The 24077-nt window shown below is 39.1% G+C and overlaps 2 protein-coding genes across 4 annotated transcripts in view; one reads left to right on the forward strand and one right to left on the reverse strand.

Annotated features, from left to right (window-relative positions):
• Positions 1–24077, reverse strand: part of Trpc5 (transient receptor potential cation channel subfamily C member 5) — a 257436-nt gene that overhangs the window by 75760 nt on the left and 157599 nt on the right. For all 3 annotated transcript variants that reach the window (XM_052737595.1, XM_052737613.1, XM_052737604.1), the window contains exon 3: positions 22443–22964. In XM_052737595.1, the coding sequence (XP_052593555.1) occupies positions 22443–22964 (522 nt within the window). The remainder of the gene's footprint in view (positions 1–22442; positions 22965–24077) is intronic.
• On the forward strand, positions 15494–17790 carry Trpc5os (TRPC5 opposite strand). Its single transcript, XM_052737695.1, has one exon. The coding sequence runs from the start codon at positions 16080–16082 to the stop codon at positions 16410–16412; it is 333 nt and encodes a 110-aa protein (XP_052593655.1). The 5' UTR covers positions 15494–16079; the 3' UTR covers positions 16413–17790.

Genomic DNA, 24077 nt, shown 5'->3' on the forward strand with positions numbered 1-24077 from the left:
GAAGATGGCATAGTTCTATAATCATAAAAATCAGTCTGGGACAGGAAGATGTAGAGTTCAAGAGTGTCTTCAGCTACATAGTAAATTTGAAGGCAGCTTGAGCTATATGAGACCTTGTCTCAAAAAATGTGAAAGCACTGGGGAGGCAAAGGAAGGTGGATCTCTGAGTTCAAGATCTGCCTGTCTATAGAGTGAGTTCCAAGGCAGCCAGAGCCAAACCAACCAACCAACCAACCAACCAACCAAACAAACAAACAAACAAAAAACAAAGAACCATAAAAACAAAGCAATGTATCCAGAGGCTTGACCAAACCACATAGAAGAAAAGATGTAGAAAAAAATATACAGAGAACATAGAGTCCTTGGTACTCATTCATCTGGTTGAACCTGAAATATGAACATTGCAGAAAGGAACAAAAAGAATCAAGGACAGAGGGGGGCTCTGAAATGTGTCCCCGAGACTTTAATATGTCATCTTGCTGGGGGCCTGTGGTTTTCTAAGGTGTTTCTTTGTTATGGCCACAGAGAATGAATGCAAACAAACTGAGCTGGCTTGGGACAAGGACTAGAAAACCCCCAGATCTCCTGTCCTGTTGCATCACATTTTGCAGGCTTTACAAATTCCTTGTTGTTTCCTTGTGAGTCTTCCTACTGCTCTGTGCTAAAGTCCAATAAATCAGTCAACAGCTAAAGAGATTCATGAAAGAAAACATGTGTTTACCTAAAAAGTAAATACAGAAAAACACTCCTAAACCAAATAGTACAGTGGGGATTTGGAACAAATTATCAGTCTTTTATCACTAAGAATCCATGAAACCATTAGATATGGATGACTGCTCATGCTCTGGTCTGGTTTTTATCATCTTGTTCCTTCGAGATCAACAAAAAACTTCAATATCCTATAATAAGCCAAGGCTGTACACATCAGACCGCCCACTTCCTTACAGTGGGACTGATACGCTAACTTCACAGGGTTCATAGGGTTCACAAATCCTAGAGCTTAGCCTTGTAAAAAGTACAGAAACCCCTTTACTGCAATTCTAGTTTATCAGTTATCTTTCTTCTTAACTATGAATTGCACATCCAAGCTGTAGCTAAGTCCTGCATCGATGGGAACACTTCCTTCCATATCTGTTACAAAGTTATTACAAAGTATAAGTGCCTTTGAAGAAGTACAGACCACGTGACTGGACAGGACAAAAATATACTTCCAGGTTGAGTGTCGCAAAGGAAACACATCCCTTGGTTTCTTGAGGGATATCATAACCATAACTGTTTCCTGTGTCGCACTACAATCATGGCTGGGTGCAGTGGAGCTGGATGCAGTCTTCTTTCCTGCGGCAGTGGGGTAAGATGGGGGTTATATTCTTCTTGGCTTTTCTATGATTCCGAGAGCAGCCTGAAACTTCAGACTTGTGGAGGTAAAAGCAGATAAAAATTGTGGGAGTGCAGGGCTAGAAGAAGTGTGGAACTGAATTTATTTTTAATGAAAAGTGACTGCAAGTTAGTCAAAGCCTAAGCAGACTTGAATTAAGGCAAGTTCTCAAACTTGGAAACTCAAAGTACTTAAGCCTAATTAAGGTCTATTTAGCTTACTTAAGAATAAAGTCAAACTGTACTTAAGGTGTAGATATCACAGTTTAAAGTTTAGTTGCCTAGTTTAGTTCTAAATGGATTCTACAATATAGTTAACATTTTAAAAGGTCATAGGGTGAAGCTGGAATGTCAGTGTAATCAAAATATATTTAAATATTATTAATCTGTAGTCAAGATCTATATTTAGTTAAACTGTTTAGCCAGGTGTGGTTTCACACACTTCTGCAATTCCAGCCCCTGGGAGGCTGACAGGGTAAGACTGCTGGAGTCCCATCTAGGATACATACCTAGAACCGGCCAGCCAGGGCTATATAGCAAGATCCTACCTCAAAAACAAAGAGAGAGAGAGAGAAGTTCTCAAGTGTTAGTTCAGTGGTAAATTATCTGCCTAACATATACAAGACTCCGAGTTCCATCTCCAGTACCGCAAAGAGGGGTGGGGGGCACATGCCTTTAATCTCAGCGCAGGGGCAGGGACAGGCAGATCTGTGTTTGAGTCTGGTTTAAGTAGTGAATTCTAGTCTAGAAAGAGCTACATAATGAACCCCTTTCCCAAATGGACAAACAAAAATAAAACAAAAAACCTGAGCGGGGCAGTGGAATGTGCCTTCAATCTGAGCATGCAGGAGGCAGAGGCAGGCAGTTTTTTTTTTTTGGTGTGTGTGTGTGTGTGTGTGTGAGTGTTTGAGCCTGGTCTAGTCCAGCCAGGACTACATAGTGGAATTCTGACACTCCCCGCAAAAATAACAACAACAAAAACAACAAAAGGTGGCCTTTGACTTTAATCTCAGTACTGAGGAGGCTGAGGGAGAGGCAGAAGCAGAATGGGTAGATCTGAATTTGAGCCTGATCTACACAGTGAGCTCTTGTTCACCCCGGGCTACATACGAAAACCCTGTCTCAAAAAGCAAATAAAGCCTGAAAAAAGTAAATCTTAGAGTTTAGATTTTAAGATTGGTTTAGAGCTATTCAGTGCCAATACTAGGGAAGTCTTAGCCAGTGCTTGTTAACTGTCTAGGTAAGTCCTTGCTAGAGTCTTAATGTGATAAGTCTCAGCAAGTTCATAAACATAGTCATAGCTTAGTTAAGACTTGGCTAAGACCCAAGTTGATTAAGATATAATAGAGTCTAGTTAAGGTGTAGCTGGGGATATTGTTGATACCACTACCATATTTTTGATAGTATTTGTTTTATATTTTTAAGTGTGTGTGTGTGTGTGTGTGTGTGTGTGTGTGTGTGTGTGTGTGTGTGTGTAGGCATGTGCACATGTATGCAGAGGCCAGAAAATGGCATTGTATCTCCTGCAGCTAAAGTTACAGGCAGTTGTGAGCCATCTGATGTGGATTCTAGGAACCCAAATTGGGTCCTCTCTAAGAACACAAAGGAATCTTAAGCTCAAGCTGTCACTCCAGCCACTGACTTTATTATATCCTAGTAAAGCTTGGGCGTTCTTTGCAGACCTTATCTAGTCTTAAGGCTTAATAGAGCTCTGGATAGACCTAAACTAGGCTTATGTATTACCTTGACCTTAAATGGACTCTAATACTCTAATTCTAGGTCCAGGTCATGCCTATAATTCAATCAGACTTGATTACATCTTAACCAAGCTTAGGCTTTTATAAGTATTAACAAAGCTTATCATTGCTGTTAGTAAGATTCCTGTTAAGCACTAGTCAGGCTGGTCAGAGCCCAGCTAAACTCTAGCTAATATCTAAGTCGATTTTAGCTTCATTCGGAGTCTAGCTGAGCTCTCATCAGGGTCCAATCCTGGTTCCACACACAGTACAGCCGAATCCTTGCAATGTCATAAGCATGGTAAACTCTAATTAGACTCTAAGACTATGTTGGGTCTAGTAAGAGCCTCATTGCTTCTAGCCAGGCTGGAAGCATAGCTAAACTCAAATGAGTCCATAAAAATCCTAGTTAGGGCCTAAGATTAATTAAGTCTGAGGGACAGTGTACTTAACTCCTAGCAATGATATAAACATTGTTTAGTTCTATTATATATGGCTAAGAGTCAGCAAAGGCCTCAGACTAGTTAATATATAATAAAATCTTGTTGAAGTCTAGGCAGGGCCTAAGCCTATGTACGTATTGTTGATCAGAGCCCCAAAGAATGTCTAGCTAGTACCTAAGTCTAGTTTAGGTTATAGATCACAGTTAAGCCCTGGCCTGGGTCTAAGCCTTATTTAGGTATAGAGAGAGACTGGTTAAACTCTATGCAGGAAATAAGCTTGGTTCAGGTTTATGAATATCTTAGTTAAGACATAGCTTGGGCTTCAGCCTCATTCAGATATAATTAAGTCTAACTTTGGTCTTGGCAGAGACTAAGACTAGTTAAGGGTTGGTTAGAGCACATTTAGCTATTGTAAAGGTTTCATTTGGTCCTAGTTGGAGCCTAGTTCAGATCTTCCCAGGATCTAATCCTGTTTTAGATTCTGTTAAAACACAAGTAGTTCAGGTTTAGTTAGAATGGACATAAGCTCTTTTGTCCATTAGGCTAATTAGGTTTAGCAAGAGCGGAGACAAACCCTCTCCCAGGGAGTAAACCTATCAGTGTTATTCATAGTATAATTAAAGAGCTACAAATTCATAAATGTTCAAGTGTGAATTAGAGTCCTCCTTAGAACCTAGCTGATATTTCAGCCTAGTTTAAACATAATTAGATGCCAGTTATAACAAAAGCAGGACCTAAACTCTGTTCGGTCTAAGTCAGAGCCAAGATAAGCCCTCACCAAAGCCTAAGCCTAGTTAATTTCTAGTTTGAACCAAATTATGTCCTATGAAAGTCACATAGTATTATTGAACTTACTTTAGACTTAACCAGGGTGTAGGTGTAGCTAAGTCTAGTTAATTCCTCAGTATAGTTAAATGTTAGATTTTACTTAACATTTTACTTAAAGCCTAGCTAATGACTGAGCTCAGGTTAAGTCTGGTTAGAGCCCAGTTAAGGCCCACTGAGAGACCAAACCTGGATCAGGCCTAGTCACCTCAGTTAAGACCTAGGCAGAACATTTGCTTACTTAAGTACTGATTAGCTTGGCTGAAATCTTGTCAATGCCACTAAGGCACAGTTGAGACCCTAAACTTCCTTTCAACGTAGTCACTGTATAATTAGCAGGGCCCCAGCACAGTTGAGATCTGTCAAAGCCCTATTAGGGCGTAGTCAAAGCCTTGTTCTAGTTAAAAGCAAACTAGTTTGGTTTAAGACTCAAATTATTTAAGTATTAAAGTTTATTTGTCAACTTTTAGTGTAGTTGAGTCTTGGGTAGCTCCAAATAAATGTCTAGTTTAGTTCAAGCCCAGGCTTGCTGAAGGATTATTTATGGCCTACACTTAGTTTATGTATAGTCAAATCCTAGTAGTGCTTGCATAATTGGAGACTGGTTAAAGACTAAATCTTAAGTTTTAAACAGAAACTATTTATGGCAGGGCCCACACCCATGCCTATCATGAAGACATAGAACACAGTTAAGTCCTATGCAAATCTTTTTTAAGGTACACCCAAAACTTAAGATTACTTCAAGATTATCCATCTTGATAAAGGTCTCTCTGAGTTATGGTTAAATTGTAACATTATTCCTGCCCAACTAAAACCTCAACAGTCCAGTTAAAGCCTAGCCAGGGCCAAAGCCCAGTTAATACCTCCATAGGGACTGAAGCTAAAGTCTAGTCAGAATCTCAGTTTAAATGAAGCCTTGTCACAGTCTTGCTAGAATATAGAAACGATCTAAAACTATTTCAAGAGCTAGTTAAGTAAATTAAGGCCTAGTCAGGCCCCTGAGGGTCTAGTCAGCGCCAAAGTCCAGTAAAAGCATCACAGGTTCTGTTAAGGTCTGGTCAGGCTCAGCTGAAGCTTAATCAGCATTCAGTTTTGTTCTAATCAGAACCTAAGACATTTAAAGCCCTGGCCAGCCCTATTAAAGTTTGACTAGGATGTAAACATAGTTTCGACCTATTCAAAACCCACTTTAATCCCACCCAGGTCTAAATCTCAGTTGAGATCTTGTGAAAAGCTTGTTAGTCCCCAGCTGGGCTATAAATCTAGAGAAGGTGTTGCGGGCATCTCTCTGGAGTAAGCACTCCGCCACCCAATGGGAGTGGAAGAGAGGAGCCGTCTTCACCGGTGAACTGAAGCCAGGATAGTTCCAGAACGGCTTCCGTGCCAGGTCTGTTTGCGTTCTTATTTTATTTTCTAAAGCCACAAGATGGGGTGAGCAAGCAATTGCTATTTTACAGAAGCTGACGTGGCGGTCAGCCTCTTGTTTTTAAGGGCAAATTTTCAAGCTGACAGGTGTAAGCTGTTGTGGCCAGGTTGTTAAGGGCAACAACTCATTGTTTCAGCTATTTCTTCAGGTCATTCTGTTCTAGGTAGCAAGTGAAATCATGCTTGCAAATAAGCAGTACAAATAGTGCTTTAAGTAAATCCAATAATTGGTCTTTTCTGCCTTATTCTACTTCATTTCCGTCTCCGCGGCTTCATAAAGCCTTATGAATCTATCTTGAAGAAATGGGTTGGTACTCCTGATGTATTATTTGTAGTTTTTTTTTTTTAATTTTGCTTTTTTTTTTTTTTTGTTTTCGATTTCGTTCTAGTTCTGATGAACCCGGATGGAAAGGGTGTTCAAGATGCATGGTCCTAATAGACATTCTAGCATTATTCTTATAAGAAGCGCTATTACCAGAGCCAGCCTGGGTCACCATGTTAAAAACCACGGTCCTCATTTAAAACCATGCATATGCCTCCCTTTTCAGTGGTAATCAAATCTAATCCTCTCCAGTGTTGGAGGGTCATTGCTGTCAGCAAATCTACCCGATTTTGAACAGTGACTATGCTTTTCTGAACAAGAGGTAAATCTTCTTTGATCTGACTCGAAAGCTGGCTATGTTGCACTTGATGGATGCCTATTGCAGCAGCTCCGGTGGTCACGGACCCTGTCAGAGCCATTCCCAGCAGGACACATAAAAGTACAGGAGGAATTCTCTTACTGTTTGAATCTAAGGGATGTAAGCATCACTGAACCTTGCTTCCTGGGAACACATCTAAGTCAGGGGCCAGGAATAGCTGCCTGCAACTGTCTTATGCAGAGCAGATGTAAATATTCTAGGAGTCAAAAAGTGTGTACAATCAGGAGCTTCTGCTCTATTAACTAGTCTGGTACAGCCGTTTGTTTGTTTGTTTATTTAGTTTTTTCGAGACAGGGTTTCTCTGTGTAGCCCTGGCTGCTCTGGAACTCTCTCTGCAGACCAGGCTGGCCTTGAGTTCACAGAGATCCGCCTGGCTCTGCCTCCTGAGTGCTGGAATGAAAGGCGTGGACCACCACCGCCCAAGCCCTTTTCATTTTCCACAGATTGGGCTTTTCCTACGACTCGAACAGGTTGTCCTGTTAACATGTCCCATTTGGGTTGTTAGTCGGACTTTGGTAAGTCATTCCTATTCCAGTATAGGCAGCCTGTCCCGCACAAATCATACACAGCAGTCCTGACCTAAAGACGGCTCTGTCAGGCAGAGTAGCTCATGGCTGGCATTTACTATAGTCAGCATTTTGAGAAGGGGTGTATTGGGACAGAATTAGCTGGCTTTGTCCTGTTTACAGATCTGTTCAAGGGCCATGAGGAGGCCCAGGGGCTTAGAATCTGAACTCTGTGAACCTGTACCATCACAATGACTGGTGTAATAACCAACCATAGAGTCCTTACGGTGTTCTTATGCCTATGTCAGACCAACCCATTCTGAGGTCTCCACACAAAGGGCTTTTCTATAGTCAATTTCTGTATTATTCCTCCCAGGTTGTCCCCCTCAAGGCCCTTTACAGCTTTAACTACTTGTTCCTCTATGGGAGTTCCTTTCCAGGCCTAGTGAAGTTAGGTGTAGCTAAGCCAAGCCAAGGTAAGTCCTAATAGAACCCAGTTAGCCTAGTCATAGGTTATGCCTGGTTAACATCTATTCATAGTATTCTTAACATCTTGCCAGGATACGAACCAGAGAGAGACAGCCTATTCAGAATCTAGTTTCAGATACAGAATGTTTGAGCCTGCATAGTGGTTTCTTTTTCTTTTGTTTTATTTTACTTTATTTATTTATTTATTTATTTTTTTGCCAAGAGCTATTCTTAGTTAAACTCTAATTGGAGGCTAGTTAAGGTCTAGCAAGAGTCCAAGAATAGTAAAGGCCTACTCAGGGACAAGGTAAGGCAAAACTAGGACCTATTAAGGCCAGTTACATCCTATCCACAGTCTCAGTCATGTTAAGGTCTAGTGAAGACTAAAGTGTTGAAATTATTCCAGATTGCTCAAGACTTTCTTCATTAAATGACAAGAATCTTGAGTCCTGCAAAAGCTTTAATCCCTGGAAAACCAGATGGAGTTTGTTTTTATTTTTGCCTTGAACTTCCTAACTTACAAAAGATCTCTCAAAAATGATCTCACTTGATGGTGCCCTCACCATCTTCAGTATATAGAAGACAAAACACAAGTTTACAGAAACGAAATTCTTTCCTCAACGAATGTCAGAGAGAAAACGTTTAAGTCTATATCTGAACTGAGATCACACACTTGCATGTTTTCCCTAAATTGTTAGGCTCTCTTCCCACAATTAAAGATTGTCTAAATTAAAAGGATTATAATTGCCCAAAGTGTTATCATCATATTTATTTCTGATAAGCACTGAGAGTCATGGTGAACTTAAGTAAACTGTTAAGGAAACATTTAGGTTTGAACCTAAGTCTCTCTGTCTACCGTGTCCGGATTCCTTAAAAACAAAGTCTTCTTTCTCCACCCTTCCTTCTTCCCCAGTGTCAATGCCTGTGGGACTGAGGGAGTCATGCCTTCATGGCTCAATGATGTTTCTATCTCTGTATTATTAGAAGTCTATCGAGCATTCATCAGTTTGTATTTATATTGATACCTCTAACCTCAGTGTGAGGTTTATAAATGGAACTTCGCTGTTTCACAATGGACATCAGAACTGACATGGCAGTAGACAGAACTTTCAGCCATTTGATTTACTGTGGTTTGGGAAGGGACACAGAAGACAAATCTGGCCTAGTTCAGTAATTCTTGGGACAGTTACTGTATACCTCCCTGTATAGTAATGTTCTGGGACCCAAGAAAAAGATCCAGGCCTTCTTCTATGGATTTAGCTGCCAGAAGGCACTAAAGACTTGGCCTGCCTTTTCCTGGCTGTGCCATTTCTGTCACCTCCTGTGAGCTCACCAGGGGTGACAGGCATTTCTATTAAAGTCTGTACACAAATATAGCTGTATCTTCCACTATGTTATCCCGAGGACAAAATAGTTGCCACCCCTGCAGAATGCAGCCGCTTCTGGATTCGATGCCAATGGTAGCAGTATGCCAAGCATGAAGTATCCTGTTCTCCTCCTGCCAAGTAAATACCAGTTTCCCCCTTTGTGATGCATTTCAAAGGACAGTTTCCACTCTTCTTGTGTGGCAGTGGCAATGGGAAAAGCTTTCAACATGAGCAATTAGTGGCACAGTGGAAGAGGCCGTTGGGATTTCCTTTAGGTCACAGTTACTTAGCTGTACTATAATTTTCTTATTTGTGTTATTGTGTTCCTGTAGAGAACTGTTTGATGTAATGTATCATGCAAGAGGAAGGCAGAGTGGCTTGGAAGAAACAATTGACTCATTCCACTGGATAGCCTGGATACTCAAATCCTATTTTCTTTCTTGGAGAGAGTGACGATGGGAATCCCAGCCTCTGATACTCACTTGGCAGTTCTCTGTATAGGGTCTATAGATGATTTTATGGTTTGATCCCCAGATATTAGTGGAATACATTATTAGATTTTGAAGCATTAGGTAATGGCATACTCAAGGTATGTAATCTGTCCTAACAAGGAATTTGGAAGACTTTTCCTCAAGGATTAGGGACTTTGCAGTATATTATTGGAAGCTATGGGAAGAGCAGCAAATCAGGTTCTAGTTTATGGCACTTTCCAGCCATGCACCATGGACCATTTGGCTTGTGAGGATTTTGATTTTCATAAATACATAGTGGAGACATAGCCCCATGCTACCCTATCAACTTCACAGTAATTTGAAAATCCAATGAGATGTGATGTGAAAGAAGTTTGGGTTTCCATTCCCTCAGTTGTGCAATAAGAATCTTTGTCAGATAGGACTCTTGTAGGTTAATATTTGTGAATGTGCTTGAGGATACGGTTTCCAGAAGGAAGAAACTGTAAAACCCTGGGATGAGCTACTGAGTGGAGTTAGGGAATCACAGTTCAAAGCCACTAAAACCAGAAAGGTGCATTCTTTGGCAGGCGGTGTAAGCACAGTTTCAGGCATAGAGGAGGACTGTATTATCTCTGATCATTCCTGTTGGGTGTGCCCCCTCTTGGCCACCTGGCATTTGCAGAAAGAGAAAGAAGGCCAGAACTCCAGGGCTCAGTCTTGCACTTGAAGCTCAGAACAAACCCCAGACCAGGATGGTAAGGGTAAGAGGTATTGTGTTTCTTCCTCTTGTTACTTAAATGGGCCACTAGTACTAGCCAGGATGCCCCACACATTACTTCCTGGAATTCCCCTAGCACAACTATACAGCTAGCATTTATAAAGTACTTAATAAACTGGGAACCATTTTAAACTCATTCATGAAATAACTCATGCAATTTTCCTGCTATCCCTTTTCTACAGGTAAGGAAATTAAGGCAAAAGTAGCTTAGAAACGTTCTTATTAGTAAAGTTAGAATGAAAATATAAGTCTGCTTGCTACAATATACAACCCTCTTAGTCACTACCATCATTTTGGTGTTTCTCCTAAAGAGACTATTTTTTCCCATCAACTCCCGCCCCCCCCAACTTTTCTTTTTCCCCTCTCAGAAATCTGAGGGGAAAATTAGGAACAGAACCTTTTTTCCTATCACCCTCAGTTATGTTTTTTTTCCTTTCCCTCATTTTCAGCCTTTCTTCTGTACTTGCTACTCTTTCTGGAAGTGTTAACATTTTTTTTTCTGGGCTCTCTGGGAGACTCTTATAGCAGCTAAGCTTCAGGGACAAGCCTGTTTATGTCCCCCCAAGCCAAGATAGGGTGGCTGACCCCATGGTTGGATAGCATTCTGAAAAACTGTGTGCCTAAGAAAATAACTAAGAGACATTTTCAAAATATCATTTCCCAGCGCTGATGAAGTTGGTTTTCTGAAGGGTAAGCGAGAGTTGAAGACCATCTCTTCAGCACCGAACAAATCAGAAAGAGGAGGGGAGAGAGTCAGAAGAACTTGCTTTAAATTGACTGTAAGGGCATTCTACTCCCCCTTGTCTTGTTTTTTTTTGGAATTTTTCATGTAGTTTTCAAGAAGGGGCCATGTTTAGCTCTTCAGCTGCACACTTCTTTCCCTCTTTCTTAATAAATTAAAGATGGTCCATGGACGTTTCAAATGTCAGGTCCTATAGCAGGCAAATGCCTTATTGCGTGCAATTTTTGTAAAGGCAACACTTTCTAACTTTAAAACGTAAGTGTAAGGGGCACAGGGCAGCAACGGGATGTCCAGGAAGAGCCCCAGTGAGGTCCCAGCATTGATAGTGCAGCAGAGCCCAGGGGCCTCACCCCAGACCAACGATTCTTTGCAATGAATGCCTCCTTGTAAAATTGTATGGATAAAGGGATTTACCGAGTGACTCACTGTGTCACACTGCAGCTCCCATGACAAGACTTTCCGCTTCTTCCTCCTCCCTTTTCTCTTACATTTTACCTTGGTTTTTTTTTGGGGGGGGGGAGGGATGGGTGGGATTGGGAGGCATGATGTGAAAGACAAAAAGTCAAAAAATAGGTGTAAGGATAAATCCTGTTGATAATTTTCATTATATCTCCCTAGAGATTCTCCTACTAAATAAAAATGATGGGATCGGTCTTTTTGATGTTTCCCTGGAGGTGGAGAGGGCAAAGAGAAGTTATGCATGTCTAGAAGTGTTTTTTTTAAATAATTTCTTATTCATTCTTTGAGAATTTCATACAATGTATTTTGAACCTATTTACCCTCTTGACTGCTCCCCTTACCACATTCAAAAGCCTCTCCTCCTTTCCTATCCAACTTTGAGATTATTTATTTACTCTCCTTCTTTCCCTACCGAGTGCAGTTTGTGTTGCACAAAACCTGCGTGGACTTTAGATAAAAATCCCAACCCAGAGGGCAGGAGGTGTAATCCCAGCACCAGCTGAGGAACCATTAACACACATGTTGTTTGTTTCAACATTTAAATTAAATGCTTGTATCCAAATGGCACTGCAGCACTACAGAAGGGAGCACAATTAAAAAAAAAATCCTATTTGTGAATGCAGAACTGGCATCTGTACTCACCAAAGGCACGTTTAATCACTCCCATTCCCTTTGGATATGAAGTAATTTACCTTGCCCGATGCAGGGAAGCTTATCGACTATAAACACGGGCCCAGTGGCTTTGGATTCCTTAGCTCCTTTTCTGCCCCACTGTTAGATACTTATTGCCAGATTTCCAGTTGGAAGCAGTGCCAAATAACAGGCTAAGACTTTCAGTTAGAAGGAAATGGTGGGTTTTCCTTAGTCATGTTGACAAAAAGTGAGACAGATGCGAAGAGTCAAGTTATCAGTTAGACAGCATCACCTGTAATCTAGCTCTCTCAGCTGCTTATGAGAGGCAGAATATGTCACGTTGCATCAATTAAAAACTGTCTGGCAATCAAGACCTCTTGCCTTTGCATTGACATGAAGTAGAGATCTACACTGGGCAAAGGGAGGCCTCCTTGAATGTTTACACTTCATTTCCTTAGCGTTAATGACAGGCTGGTCGAACAATGCTGATGACACTCATCGTTATCCTAAATTTCATCTAAATGGAATGATGGGACGTATAATACACTTTTATACTTCTGGTTTCTGTTGACATTCTTTTACATGTATTCTAGTAGATGTTCACACTCTGTAATTTGGATATGTACTTACTAGTAAAACTACAGGTTCATGAGATAGACATAGACTTAGCTTTAGTAGTTACTGTCTAGTATTTTCCAAAGTAGTTGTAACGAGCCAGTACTTTCACCTGCAATGTATGTGAGTTCCAGTGGATCCATTGTTCTGTTTCTTATTATCAGTCCTTTCAGATATACTGTTCTGGTGGGGTTTGATATATCTCAGTGTGGACTGGATTTGCATTTCTCTGATGAGTAATACTGATAAATGCCTATTTGTGTACTTGTAGGTCATATAGATAGCCTCTTCTCTGAAATAGTAGTTAATTTCTTTTGTCTTTTCTTGGCATTTGCATTGTCTTGTTCTTATTGATTTATAGGAATTTAAAATATATGCCTAGAGTGGGTAGGTATAAACCTTCTATTGGGAATACTTTCTGAATATTTTCCTACTCTATTATTGATCTTTTTACTCTCAAGTTATCTTTTGATAGATAAAAGCTCCTATTTTAATGAAAATAATAATTAGCTAATTTGGGGCATATGTGGTAAATCTTTGCTTTTCTAAGATCATGAAGGTTTTCTCTTATGGTTTGAGCTACATATTTGCTTTATCTTTCAGATTTAAGTCTACTATCCATTTCAAATTAGTTTTTAGTATTTGATGTATGATCACGGTCATGGTTCCATTGGTTTGTCTGTCTGCATATCAGTACTATGTCTGTAGCCATAAATTTAGCCTTGATATTTAAAATTTTTTATTTATGTTAACATGTAATACACATATTCATGGTATATGGCATAGTATTTCTGTAATTGCATACAATATGCACTAATAGAATCAGGGTAATTAACATGTGTTTCTTTAAGATTGGCATCTTTGAGTTCCTATCTTCTAGTTACTAAGAAAATATACAGTTTGTTATTGTGAACCTACTGTGTCATAGAAATCCAGAACATAGTCCTCCTATTTAACTTCATTTTGGTACCTATTATCAAACCTCCCTTTATCCTCCTTCCATGTGGCCCTTCCAAGTTTCTAGTAGTCAGTATTCTGCACTCAAATTGACAAATTTTAGCTTCCACATATGAGAGAGAATGTGCAACGTTTGCCTTCCTATGCTTCAGGTTTGATATCTGGTAGTATACATCTTCTAGTCTTGTTCCTTATGAGTTCCGGTTCTTTATATATGTTTATATGTTTTAGAATAATTTTGCTCAACGTGTCCTTCAAAAGTAGTATGGAGCTTATTGATTCATTGGCCTCTTCTATGTCCCTCTAACCTCAAAATCTAGGTGTCTTTTTGAGGAGGAGACCAGCAGTGTGTTTGTGGCAATACCCAGCCCTGTTGTGAGAACTTCCTGCCTAGGGGTCAGCCTGGATCTCAACCAATTTCAGGTAAGAAAAACTGGCCCTGCATACCTCAAGTTTCCATTCCATTCTGTTAATCTCCTACAGCTTCTAACAGCTATGCTGGCATTTCTCATTCCCTGGTAGAGACCTTCTGCCTTTGGACTAGGTTTATTGTCAACCTGTGCCCAGAATTAGCAAATGCCACAGAAAATGCATGCTACCATCAGGTCACATTAGGAAGGTCTCTTTGCATTTTGTTTCCACCCCTTTTTGATATCCTTAAACCTACTGATTTTGTAATTTATCTCCTTTTTCTTTTCTCTGTGTGTACGAATTATATTTTTTTGGTTGTTGCAGGATCATCTGCAGTCTATTTGAAAGCAGAACTTCAGAAATCATTTTCTAGGCACAGCTGTAACCCTTTGGTTCATCTTGGCTCTCTTACAGGTGAGTAGCTTTCAATAGTTTAGATAAATTCAGCACATCAGAGGAGGGGGAGCAAATGGACACATCTCTGAACCTCCATGAAACAATTGATAATGGCATGGGCCCCATAGGAGACTGATCCACTTCTCTCCATCAGTTTGTGTTAGCCACATTCAATTAACAGTTTAACCAGTTTCTAGGGATATCAAGTGTAAGGAACATTCTCAGTTCTATTCCTATTTCGGAGAATGAGATGTCAGCTCTGGACCCATTGAAGCAAACATGTTAGTATAGACACCCAAATGTGTGTCCTTTGACATAGATCTTTGGAAGTTAGTTCTGGGCTGACTTCTATTCTGCACCATGTGGCTGGTCATAAGTAAAATAGTTAATACCTATGATTCTCAATGTTCCCAATCATAACTTCATATAGTTATTTTATTGTAAGTATTAAACACTAAAATGTAAAGTTGATTTCTTGATGTTTTGTATGTAATAGGCCTTCCTTCCACAAATTTGAGAATTTTTTACAATACTAGGGGCATGCCATCTCATCTACTATGTGCTTTTCAGGTAGGGGATTGATTATGTTTGGTTACTTTAGGAGGGGTGACACACAGTGAAAAGCACACTAGTGATCAATGGGATTCAGCAATTTCATATTATTAAATAACCTAAAACTCTGTAAAATGTAACTATTAACACCACCCTAGAGAGTTCACTTATGATTCTCTTAATTACTTCTCATTTCTCTTATTTTTTTTACCATAGATTTTCTAGAATTGTATTTGAATAGTATACCATATATATTCTTTTATGTCTAATTTTTTCACTAAGTATACTATTTTTATATTAATACATGTCTCTATTAGTAGAAAACTTATTTTATATTTATGGTTAGTATCCTACTGTGTCAATAGTCAATAGCTATATAAAGTTTGGCACTTAACACAATTCCCAAATATCATCAATTTTGTAGAACCACTGGCCTCATGCTATAATTGGTCATCATCATAATCAAATTAACATCTTGATTTCTCATCTAAATCAACGAAGTAACCATTGTCAGCTCAACAGGATTCATTATCATCAAGAGACCATTTGCTCTAGCTTTTTAGTAATATTTTATCTATTGAGAAGTCCACTGAGATGTGTAGCCTAATCAATAAAAAAAAAGAAGAGCTTTTACAATTTATTGCACAGTAACATCTGTCCCCAGGATGCAGGACAATTGGAAACTTTAATGAATTAATAACTAAAAACACCAGATATAAATGGCAATGAGGCAAAGATGCTAATATAAACAGTTAAAAACTGAGTGATGGTGTATCTTTTCTCAATGGAGATGTTCAGGAGAGATATGCAAACTACCTATGCTGATTTTATTCTGAAATCCCTGAGCAAAAATATCATGAGACATACAAAGAATAGGTTTTCAAAAAGGAAAAACAGTAGCTAGAGATCTTGTAGCTATAATCTGCAGTATGGATAAAAGGTCAAGGATGCTGATCTTTGTATTTGTCTTTTTCCATTATTAGATCTGATTTGCTGTGTTGTCTTGGATGTGACAATCTGGTGGTGATTATCATAGTAATTCACTACTAGTACAGACATTTTGTGAGAGGTTAAGCAACTAGACTCATTCCATACTTGATCACCATTATAATCACACCAACTACCTCATTTCTCCTTCAAGCCAACAGAAGGACCATTAATCTTCTCCACAAGATCCACTGTTATCAAGAACTCATTTGCTTTTAGTAATATTTTATCTCTTGAGAAGAGGATTAAGCCATGGAGTCTGTGTCAATCCCTTCACTAGTTACTGGCCTTATTGATTGCGTAGCCCAGTTAATAAGAATAGCGGAGGAGCTGTTGCATTTTATCTCACAGGAACAAGCTGCTTTGGCACAACAGAATGGTATGGTGGAGGAGGCAGCAGCAGTTGTGCCTCCTCCTGAGGAAGATTCCTTGCCGGATCTTGCTGATCTTTCCGATTTAGAATCAATACTTTCAGTGAAAGGAGACGAAGACCTAATCCTTGATATGGATGAAGCTATGATAGATGTGAATGACATCTATGAGGAGATACTCCCCGCAATAAAGGATGATACAGAAAGTGAGTAAGATTCAGCATGGGAAGATCATCATTTTTCTATTTCAAATACGTTGTTTTTTCTAGGCTTTAGCAATAAGTGTTTTCTTCTAGTTCTGCATAGTTTCATTATTAAAAACACATAGAATAGGTAAGCCTTGATTTCTTTTTGGCAAAACCATTTTGTTTCTAAGTTTTAATTCAAAGGCTGACTTGAGTTATGTAGTTCTTCCTTTCCTTGTACTATTAGGATTCTTCATAAGATCAAATAATAGCAAAGAAAAGAATCTTCCTAAGAATAGAATGAAGAACTGATGAACTCTGCCACATACAAACACCAATGTCACATTCTGGCATAAGTGGAAATTCTAAGGGTAGTATTCTCTGGCAGGGTATTACAGTGACTATTTTCACATGGACAGTACAATGTTGAGACATTGCATATTAAAGAGAGAGATTTCTATGGCAGAGTAAGACAAATAATTCTGAAAGTGCCACATCTACCAGACAATAAAAGTATGGAATGGTTTTCCAGATTTACTGGGGACAAACCTTTGAGAATTCTGGGGCCAAGATACTCCAATGAAAGACTGCTTCCACAAATGCTGATGCATACTGGAACTCTTTGCAATATTGTTCTCTGAGGAAACTGAAGCTTGTACCAGAAATGAAAGAAAGAAGTTCTAGAACGGCAAGACAAGGCCCACAACAGAAAGTCAAAATCTTATGTCATGGCCTGGAGGTTATGGTCTACAAGGGGAAGTGGACAGTGCATATCTTCTTGTGTCTAACTGAGTTTAAGACAGATAGAAAGCTTATTGTAGTAGGATGGCTACAATATTAACCTAGCAATATTTGTTATTAAGAGGTAAAATATACAAGATGTGGACTTGTATTGAGACACAGTAATCTTCTATGTGTCAGAAGGGTAAAACACAATAGTTTAAGGACCCTCATGCCGAAACAGAGAGCAACTGAGTAAATATGCAAGAAATTCACTGATTATACTAACCTATGGCATACAATCCTTTTACTTCCATGGACATACAGTATGGGCTTCTTACCAATTTATGTAGAGTCCTAAAGCATGTCATAGTTAAAGAGATTAATAGGACATTTAGTACAGATGATTTCAGAACTAACATGACAGATGCGCAGCAAACATACAAGTAGAATAAATGAAAATTATGTTAAAATGCAGTTACCAGGGTTAGTTACATATTATAGTAGGCAGTATAGTGTAAACCTATTGCTACAATACCTTTTTTAAATAAAAAAATTGAATCTTATCTTCCCAATATAAAAAAGATTCTAGGTACGCAAGTACAGCCAAAGAAGCAAATAGGTGATGCACTGAAAAATTAACCTAGACAGATTGGAGAAAGGATGAAGAAATAGTGTAATTTTCTATGCCAGGAGGAAACGTTAATGAATAATTCTAATAATTAGTGAAACAGTTAAGATTCTTTTCACATTTAATAAAATATTTACAAATAATGATAAAAAGAATTGTAGGAAAGTTAGAAAACATAATCTACACTTTAAATAAGGGGCTAGGGACAACTAGGGGAAATATATATTGCCATCAAGAAATTTGCATCTGTAGGATATGGGGTATATTTTCTGTCAAAATAAAACTCAAATCATAAATAACTGAACAAACTCTGGAAACATCCAGAGAGAGGCCATCAGTCTACTATAAATTTTATTTGGTGAGTAATTTACCTGAGAAAGAGCAAACTTGTTGCTCTACAAACATCGTAGACACACTAAAGGGTAGATAGCAATCCAAGTAGAACCCTAGAGTATGGACTAACAATTCGCAATTGATTAATAAAGCACCAATCAACTCAAGCAGGCTATAACAAGAGAAACCTGTAAGGCTACTCTAGACTTTGCAGTAAGACAAAGCCTTATACAAGACTGAACAATAATGAATGGACAGTGTGATTCTTAGATGTCAGAACAAGGAGATGCTGCAAGCTCATAATATGTGGATCTGTTTAGCCCCTTGTTTACCTGTAACACCTGGAAAGATGGAAATACAATGACACCTAAGAACTAAATACGTATTTCAGTATTTGCCTTGATTGTATAATCATATACATTTAGGAACCATTAAGATGTAACTCTATTTCAAGAAATGGACTGTTGTATCAAGTACGTTTGCTATATGGGACAGTATTAGAAACAGAGAGGTGATAAGGAGCAAGGTTAGCAGAAAAAAATATTTAAGAACAAGATCTAGTGGGGAAGGTATTTTCAGTACAGAGAACATTTTAAATTGCCAAGAGTTACACAGTTGTTTGAGATGGGGTTACTTCCTGAGTTTTTAGTTTATCTGTGCCTTATGAAAATTAGCCAACCCTAAGATAGTGCTAGAAGCAGCTAGACAGTAGGTGATATAGATTAAGTAGATAGTTACATTAAAAGGAGAAATACTAATAATATGCTTGTTGGATGCCTCCTATTGAGATGTTGAATCTCCTCCATGAGAGTGGAGTGAGTGGCTGGTCCATTATCCAAGTAGCTTTGTTTTGGATCTTTTTGAGGTTAATGCCCAAATGAGATTTTGTATGGCATAGAGAAATGGAAAGGGAGCAAGGCTATATATTTTGGGACAAATTTAAAGGTGTTAAAATCAAGAGAGATAGGCTGGTAGATGGCACTGAAGTAGACAGTACAAATCTCAATGCTTTAGCTAAAGTAGGAAAGCTGCTGAAACTATATGCCTGCATCCTTATATGTAATGATTTTTTCAAGTTATTATTGTTATAATTGCTTCTGATCTCTATTGACTATTTTTCCAAACTGCTTGCTTTTAACTAATAAACTTTGATTTATAAACCAAAGAACTTGTAGTCTCCTTAAATTACCTAGTAGTAAATTTCTAGGCTACCAAACTGCCATAAAAGGACTTTGTTAAGCAGAAGGCCATGGACTATAATCAATGAGAATGTTGTACCAAGAGCCTGACTGTCTACTTCTGACTTGTCACGTGATCTCTGAGAAGTGAATGAACATGGTGCTTCATCATTTGTAAAATGAAGATTACATTTTTTTCTGCTTACTTTTAATGATAAAAAGGAACAAATGAAAAAATACAGTTTTTAAAGTGTTTGATGTAACTGACAATGGACTAGAATACATGAAATTGTGACATTTCATAAGTCATTCCATACCAACAAATGTCAATATGAAAATACCTGGAGATTTAATTGACATGTAAGGACAATCCAACAGTTTGCACCTGTTACTAAGAGACAAATGTTTCCTCATTCTACTATTTTATGTAAAAAATTATAATTTGGAATTGGCTTTTGTTTAATTCTTTGAAGCACAGTTTTTCACCAAATTAAATTCTTTTGAAGAGCCTATTTGAATCCTAGTAGGAATAATTATGAGAAAAAGCTGCAGTGAAAAAGCCCTTTAGGGAATAATGAATTATCTTCCACTTTATGCTAAGATTTTGTTCCTGAGGGCAATACTGTACTGGTTTCTTTTCTTTTTGCTGTTTCAAAATACATGGCAGAAACATCTTAAGGGATGAAAGGTTTCTATTGGCTCATGGCTCATGGTTTCAGAGGGTTGCAGTTAACCATAATAAGGAAGGCATGATGATAGGAGCAGCTCTGTTTATGGTGTTGGGTGCTCAAATTCCTGGGGACCAAGAAGCAGTGACATGACCAGGATAAGTGGTAAGTAGAACCTCCTAAGGCCTGCTCCTAGTGACAATTAACACTAAGCCCTATTGCCTAAAGGCTCTACAACACTTCAAATAATGTCATGAGCTGGGGACAAAGCACTCAAAACATGATCCTGTGGGGGGAATATATCACCTTCAAGTCATAACATCTGTCTCTGTCTCTCATAGTCTCATGGCCATTTGATAATGCAAAATGCATTAACTCCAAGAGTCCTCATAGTTTTAACAGTTTTAACGATGTTCAAAACATCAAGTTCAGAATCTGCTCTCATATTCAAGATAGTCTTCTAACTATGATCCAATATCAAATAAAATAAAAAAAAATACAGAAGTCCACACTTAAACCCAAAGCCACCGAATGATCATTTCTTAAAAGGAGAAATGTGGACATACCAAGTACAGATCGGAACTGCATTTACAGACATGTACCACCATGCCCAGCTGACTGTTACCTAGTTTTTCCTTTATCTCATTCTTATGTAGAGTCTGTTGCTCTTTGAATACCTTTGGCCTGTGAGATTTTTGCCCATTCTTTCACTAGCCTTCTTTGGGGGTCTTAAGGTTATTAGTAAAGTTATCTTTTAAAAATGTCTCCAAATTGTTTATTGGCTCTCAACACGTGACTCTCAGATTGAATTTCTTCCATCAGATCATGGGATAGGACCCACTTAAATTAATAATTAGGCTGGGGAGGTGGCTCAGTATGTAGGAGCACTTGCTTGTAAGTATGAGGAGCTGAGTGCAAATCTCACAAACACTGGGTATGGTTGTACATGTCTGTAACCACAGTGCTGTGTGTAGAGGGGAGGATATGATAAGTAGGATGATTATCAGAGTTTCTTGGTCACCCACCTAACTTGAAGTTCAGTGGAAGACCCTGTCTCAAGAGTATAAAGCAGACAGTGATGGAGTAGAACACCTATTGTCCTTCTCTGCCACTCGGGCATATGAATGAATGGCTACACCTATAAATACATGTGTATACATCATATATCACAGTTGGGTATACACAAACTCAGAGAGTTATGTGCACACATAAAAATACTACTAAATGTGTAGAAGGGGAAAGGAAGGAACACAAGGGACAAAATAAAAATGAGGTCTAGGCTGGGCAGTGGTAGCACACCCTTTAATCTCAGAACTCAGGAGGCAGAGGCAAGAGGATCTCTGTGGGTTCAAGGCCAGCCTGGGCTACTGAGTGAGTTCCAAGACAAGCCAAGGCTACACAGAGAAAGCCTGTCTCAAAAATGCCCCTCCCCCCAAAATACAACAACAAAACAAGACAAAACAAAAAAGGAACTGCTGAAACTACTGAGCCAGAAGTGGTAGAACGTGTCTGTAAACTTAGTACTTGGGAAGAGGATCAGGTGTCCAAAGAGCTTCCTTCATGAGACCCTGTCTCAAACACTGCAAATGCGTGCTTATATGTGCATGCACACACCACCACCACCACCACAACTAAGGAAAAGAAAATGAATATAAGAATAATAAACCGAAAATCAATACATCTTTTTCTTTAGCTTATTAAGACACATAAACCATATGTCTTTAAGGAATTTTTTTTAAAGTTTTTGAAAGATTTATTTTATGTGTATGGGTGCTTTGCCTGTATATATGAATATGTACCACATGTGTGTTTCGTGTCCACAGAGGTCAGAATCATTAGATCTTCTGGAACTGGAGGTACAGACGGTTGTGAGCTACCACATGGGCACTGGGAACCAAACCTGGGTCCTCTGTAAGAGCAACAAGTGCTCTTAATCATTGAGCCATTTCTCTAGTCCCATTTCCAAGGAATTTAGGAGATTTTGTTTACCATGAAAATGCTAAATTCACTTTCCATAGGTAATACAGTAAAGATAAAGTTAGGCTTCATTTACTTATTTATGTCCAAACTAGAAATTAGCTGTACTGTTTCATAATATCCTACATGAAGGGAGATTTTAATGGTTAAATAATCGGTGATCAAGTGTATTCACATTATAATATAAATTTTGAATATCATTATCTTGACAAATTTTGTCTCCAAACACACTAAATTTAAACTTGTAAAACATCTCCAAACAAGGAGGATCACTATTTATCCTCTGTATTCCAAACACCAAGAACAGTACTTGACAAGTATTTGTTGAATGATAAAATGCTTTCCTTGCAAAGAATAAGGTGACTACTTTTTTGGTCACAAAGGAAATACACAGGAGCTGTCTGCAGATGAATGGGCCTAAGTGTTCTTAAGGCTTATCCAACCACATATGTTTGAAGTCTTAAGTGGTAGAAAAATACTGAGGCTTGCTTTGATGCTGTGGACACTGAGAGCGTTAAGCTTCCCCGGGATTCAGAGATGATCTCAGCTTACCTCTTTCTGGTGATATTTGATTGCCACCTTCAGCTTGGCCAGGTCGTGGTACTTCTGTGGGTCAAGTTCTTCACTGTGGTCGTCTCGATGGTTGAGGATGATCTCCAGTTCTCGGGAGCTCCGAGCTTGGTCCAGCAGGTCCTTGGCAAAGAGCTTACATTGTTGGGAGAGCTCCTCATACTCAGCCTTAAACTCATTTTCCACCTTGCTTAGCTCCTTGAGTTCCCAGCCCAGCCGGAAGGCAGTGAGGATGGGGTCCTCGCTTGATAAGGCAATGAGTGAGGGGCTTGCCAGAGCTTTGTAGATGTTCAGTCGGGACCTTGAATGACGCAGGCTGTCTACCTCTGAACTGGACACACACTCTACGCAGTTGCAGCGGATTTGGTGGGGCCGTGGGATAGTGACCCGCTTTTGGACAAGCAATTTGATGATTTCATAGTTGTTGGTGTGGGCGGCCAACATAATGGGAGTGATATCTGGTGTGAACTCAGAGAACTGGGTGTCCATCATCAGGGTGGGAACCTACACAAGAAATGAGAAGCACAGAGGGGCAGGGTTATAGTTAGGAGCACAAAGGAGCATCCATTGTTAATTCAGAAACTGAAATTTCCATTCTCTTGTGACTTCTCACCCAAACAGGTAATGTTTGTGGGCTGCTGTGTGGCACTTCCCCAAGCACTTTACTTGTATGTACTTATTTAATATTCACAACAACCCTAGTTGGTAAAGTTGGTAAATACTCTTCCCATGGGAAGAAGCTGTGAGAGGCTAGTGGACACACCTGGTTAATGGACACACCTAAGAGTATGCAGTTTTCAGTAGTAGAAGCAAAATTCTGCCCAGGTAGTGCAACTGTGGAACTCAGCAATTAAAATTATCTTACCATTATATGTCTAGTTCTGTCTAACAGAATAAGGGAAACAAAGAAGTAGATGATGTTGTTCTTGGCCTTCTGGCTGAGTTGCACAGATCATAAAGTCCCTAACAGTTCATGGTGGTATATGTTTAGCTTTAATTGAGCTGTTGAGACTGCTGGAATATTGGCTTGAAAGGCCAAAGACAAGCAATCACTTTGAAGACCATGCAACTAAATAAAGTCATAATGACAAAGAAAAGACTCTTCCAAATGTTATTGACTTTGTATGCATACAGGACTTTAGCAGACTAAAGGGCAGACCTGATTAATGCAATTTCTTCTAAGTCCAGGAAGGTAGAAAAAAGTTAGGTATTGTCAGGGAGAAGTAATATTGTAAATGAGGAAGTCCAAGCTTGGGGCAGCATTGCTAATGACAAGGAGGTATTTGATAAAACTGCTGTGTCTAGGATATGATGTATTGTGGAAATGATATCTATAGCTAGAATGTGCAGAGTTCATTATGTATTCAGGAGCACACCTGGAGAAAAGCATAGAACCTGATCAATGAATTAAAGCAGTCTTCCAACTTGAAAATAAATCTTTGGGGACTTAGTCTGTTTTCAGTCCAATAAAGAAAGCGAGAGGGTCTGGGGTCACAGTTGAGTTAGTAGAGTGTTTGTCTAGCATGCACAAGACTTTGGTTTCAATTCCAAGAACCATATAAACTAGACAGGGTTGTGCACACCTGTAATCTTAGCACCTTGGAGGTGGGAAGGCAG

Source organism: Peromyscus californicus, unplaced genomic scaffold (genome assembly GCF_007827085.1).
Source record: "Peromyscus californicus insignis strain IS unplaced genomic scaffold, ASM782708v3 Scaffold_10__1_contigs__length_136768540, whole genome shotgun sequence".
Taxonomy (NCBI): domain Eukaryota; kingdom Metazoa; phylum Chordata; class Mammalia; order Rodentia; family Cricetidae; genus Peromyscus; species Peromyscus californicus.

Bases quoted from the DNA above. Each gene is read 5' to 3' on its own strand.
- Trpc5os (XM_052737695.1), top strand. From the start codon at position 16,080: ATGGAGTCTGTGTCAATCCCTTCACTAGTTACTGGCCTTATTGATTGC.